This window comes from Haliotis asinina, chromosome 7 (assembly GCF_037392515.1).
Source record: "Haliotis asinina isolate JCU_RB_2024 chromosome 7, JCU_Hal_asi_v2, whole genome shotgun sequence".
Taxonomy (NCBI): Eukaryota; Metazoa; Mollusca; class Gastropoda; order Lepetellida; family Haliotidae; genus Haliotis; species Haliotis asinina.
This window is the reverse complement of record NC_090286.1, coordinates 49,232,642-49,253,050: the sequence shown is the minus strand read 5'-3', so window position 1 is coordinate 49,253,050 and position 20,409 is coordinate 49,232,642. Positions and strand designations below refer to the sequence as shown.

General features: G+C 38.7%; 1 protein-coding gene across 17 annotated transcripts in view; it reads right to left on the bottom strand.

Annotated features, from left to right (window-relative positions):
* LOC137291729 (receptor-type tyrosine-protein phosphatase delta-like) overlaps nucleotides 1-20,409 on the bottom strand; it is a 415,228-nt gene that overhangs the window by 53,110 nt on the left and 341,709 nt on the right. For 13 of the 17 annotated variants that reach the window (XM_067823205.1, XM_067823218.1, XM_067823212.1 and 10 more), the window contains one exon: nucleotides 18,955-19,242. The exons of the other annotated variants lie outside the window; for them this stretch is intronic. In XM_067823205.1, coding sequence (XP_067679306.1) covers nucleotides 18,955-19,242 — 288 coding nt within the window. The remainder of the gene's footprint in view (nucleotides 1-18,954; nucleotides 19,243-20,409) is intronic. 17 annotated transcript variants of the gene reach the window in all.

Genomic DNA, 20,409 nt, shown 5'->3' with positions numbered 1-20,409 from the left:
CTTGTCTGCCATGACTAATCTACTCAGTTTTACCACATTTCTACCAATCATGTTAAATATAAACCCCTTAAATAACAATTTTCATCACAGGCCACACAAAAGCAACCTAATAATGTTGAAAATTGGTCTTACGTTTTCATGAAAATCTACAAAAATCTATCCCTCAATGATACAAGTTAAGTGATTCATGTTTCCTGGGTACATACTATCAACAAGTCACTTCACATAATCCATTAGAATTACCCTTACTACCAACTTAAACCAGTTCTGTCAATGGGCAAGATTACTATATCTGCCTTTCACCATAGAAAACCGTTCATCAACTTAGCACCACCCATGAGACAAACCGAGCTCTCCATCCATCCTTGCAGATTCCTCTTATCATATATGATACCGCACTTGAACCCACCGGAAACACTATCACCTTACGACCAACCTCGATATCACCTGTTTCAATGATAAAACATCACTCCCTTTTCACAGCTTGTTCTGCACTAACCAATGGTTCCAAAAACAACATCCAGTTCCAAAACTACAGCTATAAATTATGGCTAAACTGACCATGTTCTATATGGGAATCCATGAGCATTAAAGGTATCAACACAAACAAGGAGAACAACAAAACGAGAATGGTCTGCTTGAGGTGGAAATAGGGGATAGAGGAAGGATTTTCTGTATTAGAGACAATTCTGTCACAAAACCCAGGTATTCTCCAAAACAGTCAAATTTACAGAGTACACAAGGGCAGTTTCTTCAGTTTCCTTGACTTAAAACAATATCTTTGTTTTCGGTACCTCACCAAATGAAATGTACAAGCTGTGACTTCATCCCAGTGTCTAAATACTATTCTCTTCAGCAGGGAGACAAACCCAGTTCCGCTGTTCTATGAACATCTGTAACACACTGCCATCATATTTCCCTGTTTCAACATGACCCAGGGGACCCATCTCCATTCCTTCACCTCACTCCCTTTATATCTAGATCCAGCACCAGCTGTTCATGATGATCTTTGACTTAAAAACACTAATCCTGAGTATATAAACATTTCCGAGTGGTCAGGTCCTCTGTACTTCCAAAATGAAAACAATCAATCTCTCAAGCCTATTAGCACCCAGACTGTGCACCATTATGGCAGCGAGTTGAAGTGAGGCCAATAAGAAGCAACATGTTGTGGTTGTGGCGTATAAAGCACATGCAGGACACTAACCCAAGAAGGAAGTGCGTAAATTGCCAACATGTAGCCAATTCATGGACACTCCAGGTGGGGAAGACATTGGATGGCATCATATTAATCTTCACTTGTTAAATGCATGAATAACATTATTATTATATTTATGGCTTGGCTGTTACAGTAATATGGTCATGATCTTGTTTGTTGTGTATAGCCACACAAAGCAGTATTCCAGGTGACAGCAGTCTTTACATATATCATTGCGTTCCTCTAGCGAGTAACATCATGAGAATAGACATGAGCATGGACTTGGGATATAGTATTGTGCATTAACCACGACAGTGTTTGATACGCTGATCCCATTAAACTCTCTCAAGACAAACAAGAGTTGCTTAAAACCACTTCTAAACCAGACCCTCCCATATGGAGGCAAACACATAGCATGACAAAGGAGTTGCTGAGTGACACAAATACTCATTTTTTTACATCAAGACTATAAAGCACAAACTAAAATTCATCCACTTTCTTATTTTCCCTCATTTCCGTAAAACTCAACACCAACAACTGGGAGATACTGGGTTGGACTAAAAACTGAAAATGTTTCTTTCCTCTGCAATCATTACCTGGCCAATGGCGCCATGAAACTGCCACAACTTGTCCACCCAAACCCAGCTGAACTCCTATATCAAAGCCCCACCTTCCCCCAGCTCATGAGTTGTCAGAGGGCAAACACTCCATCATCAAATATGCACATGTTTATGGGCATCAGACCGAAGGCCAAAGGGCATAGTGGATAACCCATTATTGTGTGTAAATTGGATTTTATTTATTACATATGGGCAATAGGAGTTCACTGAAATCGATCCAAGAAGGAATTTGGAAACCATTACCCTGATCAGAGACAGTTGTCATAATCATGCACGGGTTCCGAAACTAAAGACTCTTGGGCACAAGGTGTTCTGTCATGGTATAAAACCGGGTTTCTAAGTCTATTACAATTTCACATGTGATGTAATGCAGAAACTTTGTCCCTTACTCAAAACTTCAAACAACAGTATTCACAAAATATTTTAAATGTTCACATTGACAATTTTTCAAGGTGGCGTAAGGTGAAGACATGTTTTCAGATTGCTACCAAATTGAAAACATTAATTATTTTTCAGAAACTTCATTCCTGCTCCACTCATCCTCTCTATGGACAATGTAAATGTGGAACTGTTTTATTAACGGATGACAAGAATGAGTGTTTCATAAACAATAGCAGTGGCACGATGGCAATCAAATTACAAGTGCTGCCCATCAAGAAATATTTTTTAGCTTCAAGTCAAACTGACATTCAGTCATAAATTTCTGTATCTACTTATCAATAATGCATCATATGTGATGTATAGTTTGACTAGGACTAGGTCACTGGATGACTCATACAGCGTCAGAGCGCCAGCGGTAACCGTGACGATTAGGAAGTATTCTCTAAAGTATATCTTGTTCTGATGCACTAAAGTACAGAAAGCCTACACCATCAAAGCTAAAAGATATTAAACAACTATGGACGATCAAACTTGTATCCCACAATGCCTCAGAAACATTTGTTGGAAAGTTACAACATGACTCTAGTTAATGGTCACAATGTCCATCTTCATTTCGTCATGACAACCACACATGGAACTTTTTAAACGGCTGCACATTCCACCATTCATCATGGATAGTGTTTGCGATCATTTATCGATAATTTGATGATCTTTGCACTTGCTCCAACATTGAAACTGCTCATCCCCCGTCAATAAAAGGTTCGATTTTGAATCTACTTAGGCATCTGTAAGCTTTCATTTGGCTAGGGCTTCATTTAGTGCATCATCGCATCCCACGATTGTAATGGATGTCTCTGTAGGGATCGAGGAGAGATTAGTGGTGTATATGCACATTAATATAGCTTCATTGGATACTTATTGCTGGAATGGTTACATCCCACGACTGCGAATTTGCTCCACTGAAACAGTTTCCATTAAAAGCAGTTCCTGTGACTAAATGGCCAAAATGGTGGGAGTTTCATTGTCTGATAGGAGACAGAACCTTCCTGAACAGCATGGGGCACCAATTCATTGATTTCGAGGGTGCCGAATGTAATTCCAAATATTATAATGGTGGACAATTCCCTTGAACTTTCTCCACTAATTTTGTTGAAAGAATCTGCATACACATAATATTGCTGAAAGTGGCTGATTCTGGATCTACCTTGTGTCATCAGTTCAGTTCTGATGAGAAGTCAGAGTCTACATTTCAAGCATACTTCCCTATCACTTGCCATTATAATCATACCAGCCACACAGCTCCAAGATGGCCGCATCCTGTGGGCAGTAAGTGTATTGTGCCCTGCCATCACAAAGTGTCTTGCCCGACCGCTAATAGTCTTACCAGAATGGCAACAAACAGCCATAATTACAAAGTTCCCTCAACTGACTTCCCACTGTGGCAGGCAAACATTATTTACTGTCAAAAACAGATTACAGTGTTCCTTCCTGTAAAAATGGTGCTGTCTCAAAACATTGGAAGTACGTTCACAGTTTAACAGATTTCAAGTTTCAGAGGTTTATAATGCATAGAACAGACATAAACAGTTGAAGAAACAGTTTTGTTCTGATGTCTACACGTCACTTACACAGGGAAAATATTTCCAAACTGCAAAGTTACACCCATTTGAAACTAAATAAGAATGGACCAGATTTAAAAAGATACTTGTTTGTTCTGAATCTGCACTGTAATAAACTTTTCAAAGATCTGAATAACATATAGCAAAATTATATCACAATCATACTTCCATTCACTGACACAAAGTAATTGACAGTTGCATATTTACTCTGATTCATTTACACTGAAACAATATCTTCAGATGTATAAACAATCACGTCTTTATATTCATTAGCAGATAATTGTCCAACAAATGTAACACTCTTCCAGTCACACTATGCACACAGATTGGAACAGAAACATAATTATTCCACAAGAAAAACAAGTATAATCAGAAGCCAATGATAAAACAACGACAACAGAAAGCAATACACAGGATCTTTCATTCTGTCCTTTAGCCCAGGTCATGTCAACAACCTCCCTGATCAAGTATCTCAACTGCTGAAAACCTCTCAGGTTGTCAGAAAATACACCAATCTGGATAATCCATCAAAGACTTGTAGCCTAGACACAGCAATTTTGAGGAATGCTTCTACCCAAGGCACAAAGAGTCTTTTGGCCTGACCCAAAGGCATCTGTTGGAAACATGATGTAGAACAAACATACACTTTTCAACCTCTGTGAGAGAAGATTTGAGCAGGTGCTCTTTGTGATATCAGTTGTATCATTCTTTAACAAATTAATATTCATTTTGCATGAGTGACGCTAACAAACACTGACATGTGTTTCCATCACTGAAAGCATTCCAGTAAAACTTGTGTGTGTTATTTAATTCTGACATTTTTACTAGAGATATGAGAACAACTATTTAAGACATTCACAGACATCATATGTCACATCTTGCAAGATATAAGTTTATGCCGTTTTTTTCAACATATGAATATAAAAATCTTGCAGCATATCAGATGTATTTGAGTTTAATATCTTCAGGCCCAAAAGACTGAGCGAAGAGGGACATTGCATATCTAAACAGGTGTAAGCTTTATCAATCTGATGTTCTTATCGTGCACAGCCAATCAAGGACCACAATTTTTTTTCAATTTTTTTCATAGACTGGTCATGCTGACAAACAAATATTTATCATGCAGGATGGCGGAAGGAAATCTGAGTTTCTCCTGTATCTGGTTACATGGCAACAGACAGCCATAATCTGGCAGTTAAAACCCTAACACACCACAGCAAGGAGCCTGAGCCTCGAATCTTTCCCTGCAATTCTTATAAGCTATGTGCCCAAGTTTTAAGGCGCACCTTGAAGGGCGTGTCAAAAACACCATCAACAAAAACCTAAACTGTGTTTCAAATTACTCTCTCATCTGTTCAAGTTGAATATTTTTTCCTCTAGACAACAACAAATCCAACTTAGGGATTCACTGGTATATATTTTCACAGCTGATTTTAAAGAGATAGAGGCATCTAATGCAAGAACCTGCTCCAAGGGTCCATCTACAAATAGTCTCTATCATCCTCCATTAAACTCCAACCATACACGCCCTGCTGTCAAGGCTAGCCATCAATGAGTTATTTGGCTTTGTTGTGAAGCTATCAGACTTTTTTCTTAAAGTGCTAAGTTAGGCATATTATGACGCTATGTTCCACTCCATTGACAAGAATAGAAATATGGTATATATGACGTTCCTTGATTGCATTGTCTTTCACAAAAACACAAGGACTCAAACAGCTGCCTATTAGAATGGCTTTGTTTGGATACTAAAAAATGGCAGAAGCTTTTGTGATTAATTAGCTTAGTGTGAAAAAAAAATGTAAGTAATCGAGAAATTCCAGTCTGCCATCAAATAACTTGTCAATGACAGTTAATGGTTCTTGTACAAAACTGTTTAAATTAAAGGTAATAGATTTTGCATGAGTTTAACCACATTTTCTCAGGCAATAATATGATCCAACTTGACAGGAATAAGACTAGTTTTTTTTAAAAGAAAAATGGCATTTCTTTGAGGTTCCAAAGTTCTTCAGTGTTTGACGATGGCAACAGTTTCAGCTTTATCACATGTTTGATGGTAACTGATGATGACTCAAGCGACAATTTAATGTAAATGCATGTAACATGACACCACCTTCGAAAATGATCTCCCTTTTTCAAAGACTCCTGTCTATGTCACCTAAATTTACACCAAAATGCAGATTATTCAAAGCAACTTAGTCCTTTTATCAAGCTAATTGGATGTAAGAGCATCTTTAAACTGGAAACAGCTTTAAGTGGCCTACTAATGAGCTACGAAGAGGACATGTTGTAAACTGGAAGTATGTTCATTTAGGCCTCAGTGGGACATCAGCTGTTTGTCCAAGGCGTACCATCTGGCAGACTCTTCAGCGTTATATCATTTTCAGGGAGGCATGGCAGCAGATGCAAGCAATTCCAAATTTATTTTGATGAATATTGCTTGGGTTATGCTAATTTTGACCTTTTTTGACCTTAATTAATACAAATGTGATTAAGTGGTCCTGAAAAAAAAAAGAAGTTTTTCAGACTGTGAACAAGACTGAAACATAGTTCATGCCAGCCTGATAAGTTGTTCCCCATGCATAAACTGTGCATCCTTTATGAAGGTTTATAAGGTGTATTTAACAAGTACTGCATCTGTATCAAAACAGAGTGCACTTAAAGGAGGATGAGGATTTGGCTTAAATGATTCTGTATAGTATTTCAGTTTGATTAAGTCCTGGCAAAGACTTAAAAGTGGTAAGTCTGTTTGTTTGGAGACAAAGCAGACCTTTTCCAGGAAAGATGTTTGAATTAGAACCCTTGACCACAGGATTATAGGAGCAAAGGGAAATAACTCTCCTGGATGAAATGTGATGCTGAAAAATTGTACTCTGCATTATCTAAGCATCTCTTAAAAATACTACATTGAAAACTCTTTTTCCCCCACAAAGACAGAAACAGTGATGATCTTTCAAGACATTTTAAAACAACATAGATCACTTTACAAAAACAACACACACAAACCTGTGTAACATAAAGTTGATCAGGGATTCTTTACCATTATGAGATTTAAGGGCTCCATGAACACTGCGTTTGATCAGCCACTGATGACATCGGCTCAAGATGGGTAAATATAGGGAAACCCAACACTTAAAAAGCCTTCATTTCATACACAAATCACTATTACTTGTCTGTCACAACCCAGCATAACTCTCTAATGTTACAATGTCTTAAAAGGTCATGTCCCTATGAAACCATGCCTGAAGAGGCCAAAGGCCAAACACCATTACTTATCTGCACCCTCAAAACCAGAGTGCAAGACATTTATTTTGAGAATGTAAATGTATGGTACAGACGATCCATTCTTTAAGAGATGTTGGGTAAACTAGATCCTGAGTGTAAACAAACCATTAGCTCATCTTGTGGTAGGTCTGAAGCAGGAAAAGAAGAGGATAGCTAAATAACACAGGAGATGGCTGCAGCCGAAGATGGAAAGATGGATACACTGGGAAAACAAACAACAAGCTGTTCTTCCAGATTAGTACAAAAAACATTCAGTAAAAAGCTGGGGGCTTTTATAAATGCTAACAGACTTTCCAATATGGCTGAATTAGACAGCTGTCCAACCAAACAGAAGGGTGATGAATTTCATTTAAGTAACAGAAATGACTGAATGAATGTTCACTATGTTTTAATATTAATGGAAATATCCAGAACTATTCTAAAATAAGTCTCAGTTTTGGAAACCTTTACAGAAAAAAAAACCCAAAAAAAACAAAAATACAAAAACCCTTGTGGTTAGGCCACAAAAATTAATTACTTGTTAGACAAGTAGTTTGGTTGACATACCACAACACATATTCCAGTAGAAATCGTTTCTCTTGGTAGTCTCAGGCATCTCATATCCTTCATTTCATACAGTAATTGATATTATTCATCACTCGTGAATAAACATTTCAGGTTAATAAGAGTTCAGCTCTTTTACATTCATGAACATCTTCTGTCAATCATGGTGTGCTGAAGGAGAATACAGATCCTAGTTTTTTGATTTGGAAAAGTTTGCAACGAAACAAAAAATTGTTTGGAATACAAAGATTGGTAGGTACATGTCTGAGGAGTTTGGAGAGTGCATTAGTAACTTGCGCATCAAGTTCCAAGTAAACATCCCAAGCGAACAGACCAATTCAAAATCAGGTTTTAAAGTTCCAAGCAAATACCATGAATGCACTAACTAGACCAAAATCAGAAGGGGTCAAGACAATTGAGACACAGCTTCCAAACATGCATGTTTTCAGTAAAACTTGGGGTTATAGATTTTTCAGTACTTGGCTTTGAGTCATAAACAACCAGTAGACAAAACAATAGCACAACTGGTATTTGTTAAATGGCATCCACATGCGACAAACACCACTGGATACAAATTACACACCTGTCCACACAATATACATGTTCAAACATTCATGAAGATCCATCGGGCCATGCAACATGTCTAATTGTGGCTTGGTATGTCAAATGGAATCAAACATGGCTTTTTTCCTGCCCATGAAAAGAAGGGAGATATTTTCCCAGCTCATTCTATAATCAACTGTAAGAGATACTGATGTTCATTCGAGGAGGGTTAGAAAGAAGTTCAACTTATTCCAGTTATCTACAGGCACTAAACACCTTACCCATCAATTCCTGCTGCTGTTTGCAAGCTTCAACTATATCCTATTGGAGGATCATTTTCAGTAACAATTCCAATTGCCCTAAGCAGCTAATTAAACAAGGTTTCTTTCTGGCTTGACAGTCTCAGAAACAGTGTCCGGTCATGTAAATATTCATGCTTGCACCAAAATAGATAATAAATGCATTCTGTCTTTGACAATCATCTCGAGGATTATCAATATTAGTAATAACATGTGTATGACGGATGGAAATGTTTCCGTTTTTACAGCCATTTCCTCACGCAACAAATCAGAACAAAGGAAACCTGTCCTGAAAGTGATTCAACAAGAACAGTAATACGCCAAACCCTTGTAAAAATGACCTACTGATGAACTTATCAATTACTTTCATCAATCATGTTTTTCTTGAATATCAGCCATAACATATGACCAATCAGAACTCAAAGAAATACTGAAGGTTCACCCTGTGTCATTTCAGTTTTCATAACTTGGTAATTAAGGAGTTAATATATAACTGGAACAAACTGAATTGATCATATTAAACTGAACTTTCATACACAAACTTGGAAATTAAGAAAATGTGGAGGTTGAGAAGAAGTGACACAACCAATCTGGTAGCCATGACCTCTCGATCCAAGTGACATAACGTGAGTAACCAGGTACACCTTCAAACGCACTTATTGGCGCAACTGTCACTTATACCCCTGAAACAATTTCTTCCTTATCAAAGACACTGACATTGTTTTCTTGAAGAGGTGTGCTGAAGGCTATCACATCTTTTTATCTTGCAGCAAATACGTTCTTGACATTTCATTTTTGTTTTTTACGCTCATATTTGTTGAAATCCGATCTGATGCCAGAACCTGAAGGATGAGGATGCACAATGAACTGTGTATGGATGCTAACTGGGGACCAACTGATCTTATCTTGCAGGTGCCTCTTACACCAGGGAGAATTTGTTTTCACACAGCTTACTGTATATGCTTATTTGTTGTTTAAAGCTGCAGTCTTTAGAATTATTAGATTTTTTTTTTTGTCACCCCAAAATTCAGATGGTTGATAACTTGAGTTTTGTCTCATACCATCAGATTACAATAACCAGCTTGACAATTTTTCATATTTCAAGACTAGCTTAGTTTAAAATTTATACCTATTATAATACATGTGGAGACAACTACTACCATGATGCCCTTGTCCCTACATGAAAGGTTAAGATTCTGACAATATTCATGAAAAGGTAGACAACACCACTTGAAAATGGCAAGTCAAAGTTGACTTAATTTGAAACATTCGTGGTCATGTGCACTTGTGTTGAAACGTTTTCGAGACAAAATGGAGCGGAGCTTACTAAACATACCCTTCTGAATTACAGTTGGGACTCGAGAATATCAGCATCAAAGTGGCTCATTCTGGACATCCCTTTTGATTTAACACACATGTGCACCCAATGGATGCAGCATAATAAACTCTACTTAAGTCCCTTCAATAAAACGCAGGAGCATGAAAGGGATAGGTTACTGGCCCACAGAGTTCAAGTCATGCACATATGCACCTCCCTCCCACATCATCACTCTTCTACAGTTGACAGCCTGTCATGATTCCCACCATGCCACAGTAATGTCATGTGACAGCAAGAATATGTTCACACAATATTGCCCTGAAGAACCTTCTCAGCCACTAAATCATCCAGGTCATGCCTGGCCATGCTGTATCACAAAACATCCATGTTTTCACCTGATGACGCTGTATCTATCACATAACATGAACACATAACATGAACCATGTTATGGCTCATTGACAACAAATTGAATCCTGGCCCAAGTTCTTGGATGGCAAAGACATTTTTAACTGCCACAAAGCAATTTTTCTTGGAAGTTCTTCTTTGGAGGTTAAATGGTATGACTCCATCATGTGTGTAAAAAGCTTTTCATTGAGAATTACCATCTGAAAATAACCTTGATGACCATTCAAACATCAGTCAGCAGAATTTTTCATTTCTATTTCATTTGCTGTACTGATTTAACATTACTTCAAAGCTTACACTATTCCCCAAAAATCCCTGCATTTAATTTCCTTCTTCATGAATGCTACATTTGTTATAAGACTTTTCTGTATAAATGAGTTTAAGAGAAACTGACAATGACACAAGAAGTGATTGTCTAGAACAGATTGGCACCGACACAGACGTCATGTTATCTGCTCCCACAGTGGGTGGTGGGCCTGTATAGAGTATCCATGGATCTTGCAGTCCATCTTCCAAACCCTGATAACAATTCTTCATTTTCCTCTTCAATGGAGACAAAATAAACACAAGCCAAACAGGCAACATTCCATTAGCTCTTTGGCAGCCGACCTTGACAGCCTCTACCTGTTTTGCATGAATCCTGTGCTGGAAGCTTGTTGACAAGGTGCATGACCACTTGCTTCAAGGGTGTAGCAATATATCCTTCCTGTGCTGCGTATTACACCATGCTTTGTAAACACTGTCTAATGAAATTATTACCAGCTACAGGACTTTGTGTTACAGGGTTCAACAAGATGCTTAACATTTGTCAATGTGCCAGACATTTCCGGCAGGTTGCTCTCAAATGTAGCAATGGATCAGTCACTTCCGCCATACTCTTTCAAAAAAAAAAACACAAAAAAAAAAAACCACACTGAGAAAGGAGAGACTGTGAAAAAGTGTAAACCTTCATCACTCCTAATTGGTTTACGTTTATAAATAATTGAATACTGTTCAATTTACTGCATCTGCAACAAGTTGTTTTGAAAATAGCTGACAAAACCAGTTTAGAATACTAATATCTGATTAACAGTTTATTCCTAAAACACACCTGAATAATTTATTCTATATTCAGACAAAATGGATTCAGCATGACTTTTCTTTGCTGTCAATCAACCCACTCATACTTGTGTAAGTGGCATATCTTACAAGTAACTGCTTTGTGGTAAATGAAAACATCATCCGTCTTAAGGTCATGTCCATCCTGATTCCAAAAGCAAAACTCACAGCACTGACATAATGCTTTAATAACAACCTCTGTTAACTTGCCAAGCTCGTGCTGTCAAACTGCATGTAGGCAATACAATCTCGCCTACAGCCAGCTTCAGAAGCCAATGACAGATGTATATACAACCTAAATGGTTGATTGCCTGCCAAAATGTTTCACAAATTTACTATAACTGCACTTGAAGACTTCTCATTGTACATAAATACTAGGTTAGCTTAACTTTCTGCAGGAGGTGAGGTAAAACTAGGATAATTTCTAATTTTACTGCACTAGCAAAACCCAAATAATATTTAATGCACTAGTGCTCACTGCAATACCATATACATTGATAAACATGAATACCATCCCTTCCACAACACACTGATTTTGAGATGACAATTCTTCGTTTTATCCCCTAGCATCAAAAGTCATCATTTGATTTGGTCACTTTTTAAAAAAACAAAAGTTACCTCCACCAAGAATGAGTGAGTGAGTGAGTGTGTAAGGTTTAAATTTTGCCATGCTACATTTTGACTGCTCATGCATAATAAAGTACAATATGTACGTGAAGGAATCTACTTGTTACTGGTACAAAGGCTTGTGTTATTTGTGATGACTAAACAAAATTGCTGCACGGGATAACTCAGTCCCAAATTAATTTTCTGCTGGTTCCTTTTCTGCTATTTTGAGCAACAGGTTGACAGTTGTGAGGAACATGGTATGTTGAGCATGTGCAGCGGGCAGACCTGACACTCGGTCAACACACAACGAACTGACTTCTGCTGTATGTTGCAGATAATCAGGAGAAATGAGGACCCTGAATATAGGTTCATCTGCACCTTCTCCAAGTCTACCACTGGTACAAGGGCCAGTTGCAATTTCCTTCATGATAATACTACATTAGGGAGGAAAGACAAATCACTCCCTATTCAATACCATAGATTTCGTAGGCTTCTCCGACATTGCTAATCCAAGTTATTATTATATTCAACTAAATACACATTATTTCAATAATAATTTACTTCTGAACTTATGTTCTTTATAATTCTTACAAAAGATGATAATCTGCCACCATTGGTACTTGAGATATATCTCTCATGAATAGACAAGGTATTGCAAACCCTTTTCAACTTGTTTGGACAGTGTATTATATGGTCTCAAGTAAGATTAAAGTGCAGAGCAATGGTCTCTGAATGGCACCAAACCTGCCTCTTGTTCTTATCATTTAGATTTTAGCAGTTTATGAAGGATCACCAAAAGCTGACAGGCCTCCTACATGTAAATTTCCTTATCCAGGTGTCAGAAACATTACTGATTTTCATTAAATAGAAAAAGAGTGAGTAAGTTTGGTTTCAGGCTGCTTATAACAATATTCCAATAATATCACTGCTGGAGAGCAGAAATGGGATTCACACATAAAAGGAAAAAAGAACTCAAATAGCAGGATGATGTTCCACAATGTCTGAATGACACATCAGCCATATTGGGTGGTCTCTGCTCCAAGTCAACATATACAAACAGCAAAGGCTGGTCATGGCTTCTGACACCACTTATCAATAGGTGGAATTAATTAGGAGTGTCTTCAACAGCTCATCAGCTCCTCTTTGACTCTAACAGATCCTTAAACAGTGGCAACAGATTTTATCTACATCTGTCAGATCAAGACATCCCCAAACTCATGTTACCTCAGTTCTGCATCCACGGTATGATAACACTGAGTGCAGGAACCACTACAATCACCATCTCCTGTACTGGAGGTATCTATGGTCACGACTGTATCTTAATTATCCACAACATATCTCAATTAGGCACATCTGGCAGTGTCCTCACTGAACCATACTAAAGTGACCAAGTCTTTCCAAGATAATTGTTTGAGAACAACTTTTGCTAGACATTTCGGGAGGCCCAGACAGCTATATCGAGATCCAATAGTACTTACATGACAGGATGTACACAGGCAATGAAAACTAAACTTTCCAAATGATGATACTAAAACTTCAGTCTTATCGCCGCTGTTTAAATGACTTCTTGTTAAAGATTCCACATGTATCACTAATCCTTCAACCCACTACCTCTACTTTGTGGAGAATTATTTCACGATGCACAATTCTACCCCTTCCCATCCACATGAACCTTTAAACAATATTTGGTTCAAAAAAAAATTCTCTTACAAAATAACAGACTAACAACAAACGATTTTCACTTCACTTCTCAGAGACATGTACAGCTACTTTTTGAGCAGTAATCCTTAACTTGCTCTGACTTAGCATTGGAAGTTTGGGTAGTTAGCAAATAGAAAGGATATTTCAAGGTAAGAGTCAGGTCATGGGGATGCTACCTAGCAGGATACAGGCACAGGCACTGTTGAGAATTAGGCCACTACATATCTTTGATACAGATGGAATCATGCCATTGTGAATCAGGAATGCTACAACCCTACACTAGCTACCTACACTTCCCTTCATGCTTCAAACAATGTTACAGTAACATACTTATGCAGTGGAGGAGCCATGCTCCAGAAGTCAGTTCAAAGGTATCCGTTTCTCCTCTCTTACCTCATCATCGACCCTCACACCATTAACAGTCACCTAACACTGTTAAGCCTCCATGTTATGAATTAAGTGATCAATGCCTTACACTTTGGGCATAAATACAGCTTGGGAAACCCAACCAGTCCTTCATTTATGGACAAATAATTGACTCAGTGGCATGTTTACTTTCGTTCTAAGGAATACAAGGACTGTAAGTGGTGAAATTATGAGGCAACTTTGAAACAGAAATCACTCTGATGTTGTACATTTAATTGATGGGATGATTATTGATAGAATATCCTAAAGACATATAACATATATCCACCAGTGGGGACTAGGTAAAAATGATGGACACCCAATGAACTTTGGCAGTCTGTAACTTTAACACAGAATCTGGTAAGTGTCGTGTTCAGTAAGAAATATTAGTACTGGATTGTTCCTTTTCAGTAGTGTTAAACAATATCACAGCACTCTTATAAGTATGGCTCAGCAGGAATATGTTTTGCAGTCTGCAATTTCAGCCATTAGTAAAAAGATCCTGTAATGCCATGAAACTGGATTTGGTACAGCAAGTTTTACTGATAAGAGACCATGTATTGACAGTGCTTGGGGAATAAAATTTCATGGGACAATCCGAGACCGTTGACTCTGGAACTTTGAGAAGAGACTGATTTTGCATTGTACCAATACCACTCAACTACCAAACCACACCTAGACCTAGCATTGGGACCGTCTTTGTTTATCTTGTTACCAGAGCATATCAACAATTACAAGCACCAAAGGTTTACAAAGAAAGGTTTAGATATACATACTTAATGGCCAATTGTAACACGGAACTGTCATCCGTGCCATCCAAGTCTATAATCAATGCCAATCCCCTGTGACAATTATAACGACCTAATTGATGGAGAATCTTTATTGTTGAGTAAACCTTGAGAGTACGACAATATAGATTCAGACTGAGATCCTCCAAGCCATAGATCATGCACCAAGGTACCTGGGTGAAGAACAGCCATCATCAAGTCTCCTCACACCACACTTAACGAGGGTGGAACACGACATATTCTTCAGTTTGGTGAAATATTCATGGTGTTGGAACTTCTGAAACGCCTAAAGAACAAATAAAACTACCCCTGGCTTGGATTCTACCACCTAAAGAGCTGTAAATTCTAATTATAGCACCAACAGTTGTCTGGAATTGAACTACTTGAAAATGGACACAATCTGACTCAACTTCATAAAGCCCATGTTTTGTTTACAGATGTCAAAGAAACATTTGAGATGTGTCTGGAAGCACCAGCTTAAAACGCTAGTGGCCAATTATTAATGACCCCAGCACCCTCATACATTATTCCCGCTAGCCATTTGTCACTGTCAGAAGACAAATTAGGTTCATAAACCACAAGATGAAATTTGGTCCAGACTGGAGTAAACATAATCCAAAATTTGAATCAGATAAATGTCAAGTTAAATTTGAAGATTGTAAACAAGACAACACAAGGATGTGTATCTTCTCAGTGGCCATGTGGCATTGTAAGGAAGGATCCCTGGGGATCATCATTATGTCTAACCCCTGGGGTCAGGAGGAGGGAGAAAACAGTGGGGGAGGGGTATACAAGGGGTCAGGGATAATAATCCTTTCATGATGGAGGCACTGGAAGCCAGACTGGTGGACAGTGAGAAGACATCAATGGAAGTAGATGCAGATAAACTTGGGTCAGATTATCACAGTTGCTGGGAGAAGTTAGCCTCATGAGGAGTGCTTTACTGATTAGGGAGTTCAAAGGGAAGACACTCAGGGAGTTTGTTTTTAAAACTATTGGAAGTCAATTGAAAAGAATGAACATTGAAACCTCAATGGTATTGCATGACAAGTGCGAGGGGAGTGAACGGAATGAACAAGTTTCACAAATCTATGGACTCTTCAAACAAAACATTTCTTGCACAAATGCATGGACTCTCCAAACAATACATTTCTCTGAATAGTGTGCGGAATATATGTACACTTGACAAATCTTGACACCTACACTGGGTTTGAGATGTACAAAGACTCTAGTTCCGGTTACTTAGCACACTAACCATTGGTGCTATCCACAGATGGATTAATATTGTGACAGAATGAGAGAACATGGTAAGATAGGATAAGTCAAATTCTGTCCACAAAGCCATGTTAGCTGCTGTTGACTGTGTATCTCAGTAGTCAATCACCTTACCAGGAAGATTACAATGAGGATGGGAGACCCAGATTACAGAGATTCCCAACTAGTGGGGTTGATCAGGACTTGATCAGGAACACCTGGGGAACAGTGGGAGGGAGGAAAGACCCAGAGAGACAGAGAGTGAGAGAAAGTGTGAGAGAGGGGATGGGAAAGTAGAACATTATCACAGACAAGGTGTATAGTAAGTGAGTGAGCTGGTGTAACATAACTTTCAGCAAAATGCCAATCAGTATCAAGGTGGGGGACACCTGAAATAGGCGATAAGGCATTTTGTGCAGTGCACCGAGAAGAATGATAGGTAGAACAATGTATAATTCTTCAAGTAAAAATGACTAAATTTGAAACATAAGGCAAAGGAAAATTAAAGAAAAATATGTTCTCACATCTTGGAGAAATATTTGTCAAGGTAACAAAAATGGTGTTGTGGAATACAAATATCCCCCTTGTAAAGAGCCCCCTGGAGAGTGGAGATAAACAAGCTGGACCCAGCCTCCTCCAGTGAGTAATGAGGGGATCGGGATGGTCAGCATCCTTTGATATCACCCACCTGGGTCAGGACCAATAGGGGGTGCTTTGGGACCCTGAGGGAGGGCAGGAGGGGGTAAGGAGCTGTTGTACCTGGGGAATATGGAACAGGACTGAAATGTTACGACTATATGTTGGAATTGCAGATACTGTGATGATGGAAATATTGATATGAAATGAAAAGCACTGTAAGAACACACAAAATAAAATAGCTTTTAGCATACATGTATATACTTAGTATTTACAGTTTTTCCACTGCAGCAGCTACTTCATCAAAGATAAACAAAGAATAATCTAAACAAAAGCCACCAACTAATGCACCACATCTATTCTCCGTGTATTGTGTTAGTATATCACTTTAAACAAAGGCCAGCAATACTTATTTCACACCCATTCCATTTTGCCACATTCTTCAGCAGAACATAATAGCGCCACTGTGTCAGTCATGCAGCACAGAGCCAACACATTCTTACCACTCTCTATATGTAAATGCATTCATTAGGTAAACAACCTTTCAACAAAGATAAATGAATATTGCAACACTAGAAATCTGAAAGCCACGAAGTAAGAACCGAAGTAACCAATGTTGCTATACAATGTTGGAGAATGACCCAACTGGGAGTAGAAAAACAAGTACCATGCAGATATGTTTGAACTCGCTCCAGACCAAACGTTATCGAATCCAGACCAAACAGAAAAGACACAATGAGACTATAGGGACACCGATCTCAGACCCTCCTAATTTTCTAATTGTCAGATTAAATGAACTTGGAGGCACACTTTATCAGGCAGATCATGAATGACTGTTAACATAAAATCCCCTTTTTTTTTGCATGTTCCATTAATCTTGTGATGCCTGTCAGAGAGCTAAATGAAGTGTGACCAGTACTAATGGATAGCGTCATCGGTCACAGTTCTGCAATTCTGGAAAATGGTGGAATCACTCAGGATACCTGCTAATGATCCCATGTTCAGCTAACTGATGTGACTTCAATAGAAATCATTAACACTCATCTTCCATGGACCAATATGACTTAGATTAATTTTCATAATTGATAGTGATAGTATGAAGCTAATTGTTGCTACGAGTGAAATAATGGCACGTTGCTGTGTGAAGCTGAACTCCACGATGCCATATACTTAGAATAGATTAGTCAGATATATTCAGTTAAATGATTAACATCAATAATGATGTTTGGTACATGAAAATTACTAACAATATAGTCCATATTTCACGCCATTCATATGAAACCTATTTACTAACACACTGATTTTCAGAACCAAGGAGCAAAAACTGCAGAATTTTCGGCGCGTTTCCCTGTCAATCAACACACTCACGGGCACCATTTCCAGAAATACTGGACAAGGAGTGTTTCTAGATCCTCTCAAGCCTCAGGTTCCCATCTTCCCTGGCTTTGCCTGGACCACTAATTTGGTGGAATTGACGCCATATCGTGAACAAGATCAATCTCGCATTTGGGTCACCTTCACATGAGACATAAGGACCAAGAAAAATTCTGCTGACATTTAGATTCGTCAACACTATGCCCAGTAGCCATTAACCTGCCTGAATTGCAATGCATACGACTTTCATGACTAGCAATTCTGGGAGATGGCTAAGAGCTACCTTTGATGTCGACTGCTAGGTTTATCATATGAATGCAAAAATGATGACAGTGTTCAATAATATTTTCATTAGGGTGAATATAAAAATTTAACAGTGACCACTGTCGGCTGTTAAATGAGAAGTGGTACATTACTGGTCCAAATTCTTATAACATGAAACATTTAATGTGCCTAGGTATAATCAGCATTAATAAACCTGCCCCTGAAAACAAGCACACATGTTGATCATTGCTAAAAATGATACTACATCAAGGTTGAAAAACTTGAGCATGAAATTCATAAAATACAACTTGGAAAAAGAAAGAAAATGGTGAGTATCTAGTTACTAATAATCATACGATTAACATAAATATACACTGTGATGTAAAAAACAACAATCACACAATCGTCACTGCAAGTACACAAAGCAAATTCTTGATATGGTAAAGGTGAAGGTCAAGCAGGGGGAATAACAACAACTGAAATTACAAAGGGTGCAGTGGACATGCAAGGAAGAGTTGAGTATGACTGAACTAAACAGAACCAAAAATCATCAAAAAATCATCATATAATCTCAACTTAAAAGTGGCAAGCACACAATATGCGGAGGTAAAACTAACCTAGTTCGCCTGTTGTCACTTCAATAGAGTCGGAAGGACTGCTACGACCTATGTTGGTCACAGCTATCACACGGAATTCATATCTGGTAAAGGCCATAAGATGCCCCATGGTATACACAGGATTCATGATACCCGTTTTCTCCATATAATCGGCTCCACGTTTGTTTACAGGTTTGTACTGCACGATATAGGACGAATCACCAGACGAGGCAAAAGCATCCCAGGACAATTTGAGTGATGTGGCGGTAACATCGGATGCCTTTAGACCTGATGGTGGGTTCGGTAGTGCTGCAGTAAATGGGGAAGACTTGTAAGGTAGGAAGAACACAAGGCAGCATACTAAAATCCTTTTTTGTACGTCACATTCAATGTTTAAGCTAGAAAAGTGGTGGCAATGACCTCGAGGTGCCATGCTCCCACTTTCAACTTGCAGCTGTGGTGGTTAGAGCATAGCCAAGACAGAGTGCAGTTGGACGGACGATGGATGGCAGACGCAACCTTGTGTAGAAGTGGTGGCAGCAACAGCAGTGTATCAGTGGAGGTGGCAGCAGAGAGCACCAGTGTTCACAACAATGAGCCACGATGTTGCAGCATCAGAGACTCTTGTCAAAAACAAGTCATGTAACAACAACTAGAGGCGTACTGATGTCTATTGGCTACATCAGTTATGAACTGAGAACACTGCAAAATCACATGTGCTACTACGAGCCAAAAGAACACACAGCTTGAGTGAGAGAGGGTGAATGAGAATAATCCTAAAATGTGACGTTCGGTGGCTTGGTACGAGAACACACAGAAAGAGAAACAAAGTATAATGATCCCGTTTTGAAAACAAAATTCTTAATCCAGAGTCAGTGCGGGTGAACACACCATCACAAAGACAGTGTCCGTGTAAACCACTGAGAAATATCCAAAGTTGATGGCCAAGTGAATGACTTGCTGTGAGTAATCCGTGCCTACAGGCTCAAATATGTGTATTCCAAACCATGCACACAGAGGAGTTCATTCCAAGTTGGAAGTTTGGTGCTGACAAGTGTATAGGGCAGGTAACTTATGGGCAAACTGTCCGTCTGTTACAGTGAGAGTGAGAGACAGCTAGTTGGGCTGGCCGGCTGTATAGTGCTATAGACAACTATCCTGCTTGGACTCCATATAGTGGTGGTACCAAGCTGTGCAAACCATGGGCAGATCTCAAGAAGGCTAGAGTTTCACTCACAGGCAGTAAGCACTGAATCTACAAGTTCTCTATAGTGCCAGCCCATTGGATGGACTACTGTGTTGTGGCCTGTCTATCAAGGACTGACTCCACCCCCATTACATTGTTACCAAGGAAACATGCTCCAGCCCAACTCAACATATACACATTGCCAACAAAAATGATAAAAGCTGGGTGGGTATTTGAGGAATATGTAGTCCAGGAGGACCTTCAGATTCAAAATAAGGGCAGCAGTTTAC